At 40.1% G+C, this 9,875-nt stretch overlaps 1 protein-coding gene and 1 long non-coding RNA gene across 2 annotated transcripts in view; both read left to right on the plus strand.

Moving 5' to 3' along the window:
• fam120c (family with sequence similarity 120 member C) overlaps window positions 1–3,695 on the plus strand; it is a 39,076-nt gene extending 35,381 nt beyond the window's left edge. The window contains exons 15-17 of the mRNA XM_026331503.2: window positions 646–781; window positions 1,357–1,420; window positions 1,601–3,695. Of these exons, the coding sequence (XP_026187288.1) occupies window positions 646–781; window positions 1,357–1,420; window positions 1,601–1,858 (458 nt within the window). The 3' untranslated portion in view covers window positions 1,859–3,695. The remainder of the gene's footprint in view (window positions 1–645; window positions 782–1,356; window positions 1,421–1,600) is intronic.
• Window positions 3,696–7,910: 4,215 nt separating this feature from the next.
• On the plus strand, window positions 7,911–9,661 carry LOC113145827 (uncharacterized). Its single transcript, XR_003297278.1, has 2 exons — window positions 7,911–8,087; window positions 8,435–9,661. It is a non-coding gene; the product is annotated as an uncharacterized LOC113145827 (long non-coding RNA).
• The last annotated feature ends 214 nt before the right edge of the window (window positions 9,662–9,875 follow it).

Here is a 9,875-nt window from a genome sequence, read left to right on the forward strand (position 1 = left end):
TAGACACTTTCAGGGCTTTTCCACTAGCACTACTCGACTTGACTCTTTTTTTTTTTTTTTTTTCCCCCCCGGCTTTCCATTAGGGGAATAGTACCCTAATAATAATAATGAAATGCCACCCCAGAAAATTAAAAACTGGAAAGACCCTTTTGAGACAACTTTAATTTATCACTTTAAAGTTCATTGCTTCTGCATTTGACAGTAAGTGTATTTGTGTAGCAGCTTTGTTATATAGCTTTGCATATGCATAATAGGCATTAAGACAAAATAAGAAGGGAAAGCAATTTAACAAGTACTGGATTTTATAGCATTAAAAGAAGATAACAGTTAATAGAATTAAACAAATGTAGTTTAAATATGTAATGCAATGGAAAACACAAAAGCTGTAAGCGTTAATTTAAAGAAAATGAGAAAGCAGACCTCAAGCTCTCTAGGAGTTTGTTCCAGATATGTGTTGCATAAAAAGTGTCACTCTGACAGGTGTATTGCACAGTTTTAAGATTATATTGTAGATTATATTGTACTATAAAGATAAGTATGTAGTCCATAGTGTATAAAGTTGCAGTGTGGAATTGTAATTTCTTGCTTTAGGCTGACTTTAAAATAAGGAACGTCTGTATGACTAGTCATGTTTTCTTTCTTCAGGCATTCAGTCGATCCCTCCTCAGGGAGGGAAGCTGGAGATAGCTGGCATGGTTGTTGGCCAGTGGGCTGGGAACAAACCAGTCCGTGGAAGAGGGGGGTTCAACATGCAGGTGGTATCTGTAGGAGCAGGGAAAGGGTGAGTATGGTAGCAGTTTTTAGTCTCTAGAACATTTCTGTATTAATATTTCAGAAAATTCTCACGATATTGGAGAGCTTGGATATATACCCCTGTTCTGTTACCATTTATTCTCCATGTAATCAAAGACGCATCAGCCCATAAGCGGTTTTCCAAAGTTGTAAAAACAAAGCATACAAAGACCTTTTGCTCTGTGATTATCAACAAAAGCAATATCATCTGATATTTTGGATACAGCAGAGATGGATATTGCAGCATGAATGTCCTTGTTGAAATCCTTCAGAGTTGACACAGACTTGACACAAACTCTTCTGCTCTACTCTGTTGCTGTGAAATAATTTTGTCTCAAAAGCTGGTGACTGAGCTCTAAAGCAAACTCCTGGTATTGGTTGTTCCACACTTAAAGGGCTAATCCACTGATTTTACATAGCAGTGTGTTTACAGGTCTTGGGGAGTCCTGGGGAAAATAGAAGATCTGTGGGTCTACCGCATTATTTGTTTCTGTCCTTTTGTGTATCCAGTGTTATAGAAGAGCTAAATTGATGAAGTACTCTTTTTCTGTTTCTTCATCACAGTAGAGGTAAAGAGATTCCAGCAAAAGTAAGGGGTGGGAAAAGGGCAGCTGCCAACAGGACACAGGTATTACAACACAAATCAAACTTTTACACAAATCTTTCCAATGATGTTAGTTTGTTTTCCTTGATGAAGAGAAAACCACCTGAGATTTTAACTTCTAGTAAGTTTCCTCGTCTGTCATATTCCACGTCTTTCTCATGGATGCTGCTCTTTTGTGAAAATTCTGTCTTGACTGTCCTTCAGATGGCATCACCCCCCCCAGCCAGCAGTCCCCCAAAGCCCTCAGAGGAGGAAGGCTCCACGCCAGAGGTTGCAACTCAGCAACTAAACGGCAGCTCAGCAGCCTCCGCCATCGGCCAGCCCTTAGAGCTGGCCCCCCTGGCCCAGCCAATTCCGTGTGCCTTAGCCAGCAGAGACAACCAATCAGAGGGAGTAGAAGTGGAGGTCCCCTGTTGCCTTGATGACTGCCCATCAGATGGAGCGCTACAGAAGGAGGAGTGATGACATCCTTCCCAGAGTGCACTGCTCCGAGAGAGTTATCTGTGTTCGACTGCCTTTCCCTATTTTCATAGCCCTGCCTGCTAGCTGTGCACATTATCAGATGGAGCAGGAGGTGATGTGAGACTTTTCTTGTCTTCTCTGATGTTCCATGTGATAGGCTTTAACAGTTAGCTGTTACTCCCTTTTTAGTTTTCTCATGTGGTTTGTTTTGTTTTATGAAGAGGTCTTCTCCATGGCTCTGTAAATGCCTCACCCTTAAAAAGACCGGAATGCCTCCCTCCCAACCTTAGAATAAAGTAGCAGAAAGCCCGAGCCCCATTTTGACATACCACTTAAACGAGCCACCTTTTAAGTATGGGTGTCTGTACAGTTTAAGTTTTTTTTCTGTTTTTAATGGTCCCATTGTTTGAATCTCTATACAGATGATAAGCTTGTAATGGGATGCCTTGGATGTGGTTTCCATGGCTACAACATCTAGGCCTGGTCACCATGGTTGGTAGTTGAGTTGATGTGGTTTCTTGCCATGGCCAACCTGTGTAAGGTTGGTCTTACATGAGCTCAGAGAGACATTCAGAATTTATGTGGGACAGAGATGTACCATTCTTCTGTGCAGTGACCCTTGTCCCCCATGCTCAGCAAGCTAATTACACATAGAATACTTGCTAGCAACAAACCCCTTTATAGATTAATTGGTTATCTAACACCGGAGCACTTCTGCACCACCATGGCATTAGTGTGCTCTCTTATTTTGACCTATGTAGCATAGCCTCGTGCTTAGCTGTGCTAAGAGACCCAATGAATTTATGCACCTTAAGCCCTCAAGTATGCAAGACTTTACCCCACTCCTCAAAAAAAAAGTGCATTATATTATCTTCCCAACCTCCTTGTACCTTTTTTCCAAAGCTTTGTTTTAAGAAGCACTTAATAAGCACTTATATTTAAATACAATGAAATTGAACAAGCCTCTTTACAGTTGAATTGACAGTCTGTGAGGGGTGTCCCCTAAATAAATCATTATGACAAGTAGAACTACATTTAAAGGTAGAGATCTATTTGAGACGTCAGAATGTGAACAGAGTGGTTTGAGACAAAGAAGCACTTTGTTTTAAAACTGTTAAACCACACTGGACAGTCCTCTGTCAGGTGATAAAGCAATGGAAACCTCTGAGGCACCTTCTAGAGTCAAAGGCCAATAGAAAATATTGCTACCCATGTGGAAATGAATGGTGATGGATTGGGTGACTGCTGCCAGGCAGAGTTCCCTTCAGACTGACCTCACACATTCAGTCAAGAACGTTTTAATGAAGAGTAAAGGATTCCTGATTTTCCATGTCAAGGATTCCTAAGCATAATTTCATATTGATTCATAAAATGTACTACAAATTGTATAAGGTTAGCCGACTGGTATAAAAGCGGTGTGGCAGCAAAACTTGACCTTGACCCTTGGGTGGTGATTCAGCCATTGTTGTCATGACAGTAGCCCCACACCAAAGGCTGTTGCCCTGCAGACCTGTGGTGTGTCTGTTTAGACTAGCAGGAAACACTTCCCTATATTGAAGCATCTCAGCCAAACATGGCAGAGGCATTATGAGTTGGATCACATCACCCGAGTGTGCTGCTCACAATCGGAGACTTCTAAGATAGTGAATTGTTTTATTAGAGTACTTTTGTTTCTAGAGAATGAGATGTCATTCACAGTAGCTTCATCCAACAATGGAAATACAAGTACTTCTTACCAGTTACTGGTAGCACAACTGCAATCAAAAGCAGTAGAATGACAGATACTACCTGGGAAATGCTGGCCATGAACATTGTAATCTATATGAACTAACTAAAAGGTTAAAAAAGAGAAGGCAAGTCAACAAGAAGCACCTTATTTTCTTACTATGTTGATGACTTATGCTCTACGTGTGCCACAAATTTGACATGGAAAAAGTTAATCTGTTTTGAAGGAAAAAACCCTGACTATATATATGTGTTCACATAGTCGTGTCAGACATCCCCTGTTATGAACTCAACACATTACAATGAAATGCTGACAGTTGACCCAGCCATGAGCGTAGGCCTACACTCATCATCACAGGGCTGGGCTGCTCTGCCGTCTCTTATACCAACACCAAATGAAATCAGAGATTTGGACGTGTTAGCCGTTATTGGTAGGGATTAAGCATATGAGTGCTGTAGGTGTTTGTAGGTTAAGAGTAGGTAAGAGCATCTGGCTTAACACAGGACTGTAATACTCAGACACCATGACTAGGCTAGAGAATATAGTGCCACTGGTCAAAATACTAAGTCTAGAATTACTAGGAGTCATATACTTAACTACTTCAACTTTTGACTTTAGTACAAATATATGTATTGCAAAAGTACTTTGTTAGAAGATGGCTTTTCTACGGCGAGCCAGTGTGATCTGGTATTCAATGCCCTCTCTCGATTTGCTCGCCAAATAAGAAATGCACAAGCACGCACACACACACACACACACACACACACACACACACACACACACACATGTATGTACGTGTGTGTGTGTGTGTGTGTGTGTATATATATATATATATATGTGTGTGTGTATATATATATATATATATATATATATATATATACACACACACACACAAAATAAACACACACACATACAGAACAGACAGCTATTCAGTTGCATTTGTTACCAGCAGCGTTCTCTCTGCTTTAGTGCTGAAGTGATTTTGTGCAGTTTCAGTTCCCAGTGGAGTGGTTGTCAGTTCATCAGAGATCATTTGGTAACACATTCTACTGACTCTGAAAATCCACATTCACACATTTGAGCGGATGGATTAAAAATACATTTTGGAAGTGTTGTCATGAAGGCACAAAAACAACCACCTGTACACAGAACACATTAATACAGACACACAGATACATAGATGTTAAAACCCTAAGTTACACAGTAGCTAGTATGGAAAAAAATAAATCAACACAATACATGATATAGTGTCCCTCTTTTGTCTGTTTTAGGTTGATAGATATTTGATCAGTGTTTTTTTTTGTAATGCTCGTTTTCCTAACCCCCACCCCCGCTATGTGACACATTTTCTTGCCTTCCCCTTTTCCCCACCCATCCCGTTTCCTCATAGAATACAGGCATCCATTTATACATACACAAACACACACCGTACCCATTGATTCTCATTAAAAGCAACCACACACATCCAGATATTTTACACACAGGTTAACCCCCTCTCGTCGCCCCTGTATTTGTTTTCTTTTTGACTCTTACTGCCTCCCTCTCTGCCTTTCCCTTAGCCCTTAGGATCGTCTTTATTGGCCGTTTTTCTCTTTTCTCTTTGGGCTGCCCCACCCCTTAATCAACCCAACTAACAGTAAAGGTTATATTAACATTGATAATCAGTTTCTGTATGTATCTAGCCAGTCTGGAAAAAAAAAAAAAATCAAGATCGTTTTATTCAATTGTGCAAATGTTTTTCTTACTATTTTTAATGTTATTACATCTTCTTATCTAATTCTTCTACCATTGCTTCAGTTAGTACTGAAACACGCTTAGCCAACCTAGAGATCTGAACTGTAATGAATGCAATTTTCCTTACCTGTATTTTATATGGCACCTTTAGACCACTTCACCATTTATGTGCATAACTAAATATTGCCCCTTTTCTCCAATTAAAAGTCGTCGTCTGCACTGTATGATTTTTTTTGATTGTCCCTGATAACTATTTTGTGGTTGACTTCAATCTAAACTGAACTCTGCGCCCTTGCACAAAGCAGCAAAACATTTCTTGTAACCACCTGAGAACCAAAGTACACCTAGTTATTCCCTTCATAGTCCCCCTCATCCCCTGACATTGATGGTTTGCCCCGGAGTACCAAGTTTTCAGATGAGTATGTGTGTATATATAATGCTTTCGTGGAGATGCAGACAGACAGGGAACAAGGAAACAAGCGTGTTTGTGGACAGCAAACAAACAAATGTGTAGGCAGATTTGGACAGTGAGTTTGTGCAAAGGCATCGTGAGTAAATTCACTGCTCCCATTTTTTCGCTCAGTTCCTCATTGAATGAATTCAGGCAGTGTGAAGCACTGCACTTGCTTACATCAGAACTACACTAAAGGACAGGAAAGAATGACACCTGTCAATTATGCTTTCACTCATGCTGGAATTTGGCCCTCTGCTGCATTTTTGTTACATGTAATTGTTGTGTTCTGTCAAACTTGTCCTTAACTCCCTGGACTCAGACAGAGGAAAAATATTGCTGCACTGATTGATTTCTTTAAGTAGGCATGGAGACTGTTTAAAGTAGCTGAATTTTCCTCAAAACACACATCTGGGATGTGCCTTTGAATGGCAGTTGGACAAAGCAAGGAATTTGAAATCTTTAAAAAAAAAAAAAAAAGCTTTTTTTTTTTTTGTACATTTTATAGTTAGAACAGTTGATTGGGAAAATGTACTGATGAATCGATAATGTAAATAAGCTTAAAATGCTACCTTACATTTTATTAGGCATATAAATGAATTACTTGGGCCAGTTTATCTAAGGCAAGGGAAAAGTGTAACAAGAATCTCAGTGTAAGTGTTGTGAGGAAAGTTCAAATGAATGAAAGCACCCTGTCTCTGTGCCTACAAAAATGGCAGAATCTCAGAAGAGCTTGATCGTGTTAAGAGAACCAAAAGTCCAAGGAAATGTACTATGAAGTATTGTAGAAGTTAAACAGTATTAAGGGTCTGTCATACAGAATGTGGAAAGGAATCATCTGTTTTGAATCTCTTCTGATCTGTTTGCAGGATTCTCAGTGTTTTGTCCACTTTGAGGAAAGGTTCCTATACTGTCTGTCTTTCTCTACACTGACCCCTCTCCTCTTCCCATAGCTGAGTCTCCCAATATGGGGCCCAAATTGATCATTGTGGGTTATTTCTTATCATGTTGGTCAATCACACCCTCAAGCAACATGTACCAGTGCATGTACTTCGTACCCAGGGCAACCCAAAACTACCTGTGCAGCGAAAAGGGTTAAACAAGTTATCCATAATATTATTGTTATAGAAACATTATCATTGCTGTTAAAAGTATGGTTGGTATAATTTGTCATTGTTGTTAGCATTACAGAAGCACCAGACTGTTTGTGGAAAGAGAAAAAAGAAAGGGTTTTTTTGTTTTGTTTTGTTTTTTTTTGTTTTGTTTTGTTTTTTTTGTCTGGATGTTGGTGGTCTGATCTCACAGACGGAGGGGAGGAATGACTCAGAATGAGACAAAGATGGCAGTCATGTTTGTACTGGTTGGGAAATGACTTACAGTGCTGAAATAAAATTTATTCTTTTAGTAAAAAAATATTGCTAGAGTCCAGTGTCTTGACTTTGAATTTACTTTTTTACTTTGGTTTTGAAACCTGAAAGGCATAATTAAACACCAATGTTGGCTGCAGATAGGCAATACAATTATGAAACAGCTAGTAGTTTATAAATGAAATTTGGTCCAGATATCCTGCAGCCCTTTTCCAGAGGACAAAGTGGTCTCTCCCTATTCGGAACGTCTACCTAATCGAACAAGCAAACCTAGAACCTAAACGATGTTATTATAATCTTAAACCGTTTGGTCACTGAACATATCTGCACAGGGTCAGAGGTCCTCAGGGTCTTCACTTGCAAAATAAAAATCCCCCAAATGATCCGAATGAAAGATGCTATTCATCACAACGTTGCGTGGTTAATGGTAGTTTCATTTTTGTCTGTCCTGTTCCTTTGTAGGACCCGTCGTGTCACAGTTACATGATCTGTCCATCTACCCACGCATATAACTAATACATGAGGCATTAGTAAATAGTAAAACTCAATAACGCTGTTGAGCACATTTTATAAACGTACAACTTTTAAAGAGGGACATCCTTTTACGTGTTATGGGCAGTTTACATTGTAGTAATGTTACTTAAGTAAAGCGTCTGAGTATTTCTATCACCAGTCTGTGAATTCCTGTACTCAAGTCTCATTCGAGGTGCGCTCCACAGACCCGCAAATCTCGAGATATTTCGACTTGCCGTCGGTTCTCAGGCAGCAACTACAAACGCGCTCCTCTTGGAAAGATGGCGAGGATGATACACGGAGCCACCTGGGTAACATTTAGGCTGCGGTAAACCTGGCTGGTTCTGAATGGCACCAATATACTCGAAGATTAACGGGGAAAGGTCGTCGAACCATGACGACCGCGGGTCCGGACCGGCGGATATGTCAGACTGAGAGGTCGAGAACCGCCAATTCCAGCTAGCTGTCAGCTAGTGGCCTGTTAGCACTGTTAGCTGATTAATATTTGCCGACTTCCATGACAGGCGGAAGCTGCGGCTACTGCAGATAAACGCTAAATGAACTGCCTTACTTCGACAGCAGCTAGGTTTTGTTATTACTCATAATATGCATCGCCGCAATATGAACAAAATCAGAAGCTAACTAGCTTGCTGGGCTGAGATGGGGTCCAGAATAGTCCGTAAACCTCATCTGATTAAAACATAAGATTTGAGCAGAAAACGTTCGCTGTTTAAACATGCCCTTTAGTCCATCATGTCCTGATCCGATGTCTTTTTGCTTAATAGGTGCTCTCTTGGCACTGGAGATGCTCCTCAAGGACAGGGATCCTAAGAGAAGTGGGCTACATCATTTTCTGACAGCTGATCACCTCTTCTGTTTCCTTAAAACCTAAACTTTAAATGTTCCTGTTCCTATGTGTCAGCACAAACTTGGTTAAGGACACTTGCATTTGTTATTGTGTAGTAAGGCTGAAAATTTGTAGTGTGAAGATGTCGGTGATCTGGACTCCAGTGAAGGAGGAGGGAGCTGTGGGATGAGGTAGTAGTTTGTATAGTTTTAGGATCACAACAGATCTGGGAGATAACTATACAACCTACTGTCTTTCTCACGGCAACCAAACCATCACTCACACAAGGATGACTGCTGGCCACATCTATCCATCTTGTTACCATAGTGACTGAAACCTCTGTTGCTGTGGGCAACCAAAAGTGCTGCAATATTACATGTAAAGTGCTGTGCTGAAGTTTAGCTACTAAAAGTATGTCACGAGTAGTACAAATGTTATTTATGAGTTAACCTTACGCTAAGTACAGCAAGCAGAAGAAAACCTAAGTCAGTATGAGGTGTGACCACCATTAAAACAGCACCAATTCTCTAAAGAAACATAGGCTACCTATGCATGGGTTTTCAGTATACTCAGCAGGTAGGTTGTTCCACATGTTGGAGAGTCTGCCACAGTTCTGTGGATTCACGTTGTCTGAGGATCTCCTTTAAATGTGATCCCACACTGACATGTTGATGCTGAGATCAGTATTGATGCTGTCAAGTGTCAGTGATGCTGATCTCATGTGGCCCCCACATGAGATCAGCATCAACATGTGGGGGCCACTCCATTTTCTACAGAACTCCTGCTTCTTCTGCTCTCTAAACATAGTTGGTTTTCACTCTGGTTGAAGGTTTAGGTTCAGTGTCAAGCAGCAGATGCCTCCCTGATTGTGTTGAACCCTTATGCATGGTGGATAAGAATATATATTTAAAATGACTAATACATTTGCATGGCACTGTACACTGGATTCATGTTATTGGGTATATACTTCTCTGTCTTGCTCTCCTGACCTTTTCCTGCCTGTTGACAAATGGGACACTGTTCCTATTAAAAATGACTGAATCCACTAATTGATTATCAAAATAGTTGACAATTTTCTTTTAGTTGATCTTTGTAGCTCTGAATTAAATACCTAATTTTGGACCAAAATATTGGTTCAATGAGAGAATAAAGATGATTATCTACATAACTCCTTTTTAATTTCTCTACTAACTGTAACCCTGCCACCTGGACAGAAATCTTGATAATTTTATGAGCTTTTATAATCAGAGATATTCAGATGGTAGATCAGACTGCACTTAAAATATTGCAGTATTTTTACATGTACATTTTGAAATAAAGGGTAGCTGTTTCATTGCTGTAAATATTATCTGTAGCATCTAGGGACTAGTCAGGATGTC

This window comes from Mastacembelus armatus, chromosome 7, assembly GCF_900324485.2.
Source record: "Mastacembelus armatus chromosome 7, fMasArm1.2, whole genome shotgun sequence".
Lineage (NCBI taxonomy): Eukaryota > Metazoa > Chordata > Actinopteri > Synbranchiformes > Mastacembelidae > Mastacembelus > Mastacembelus armatus.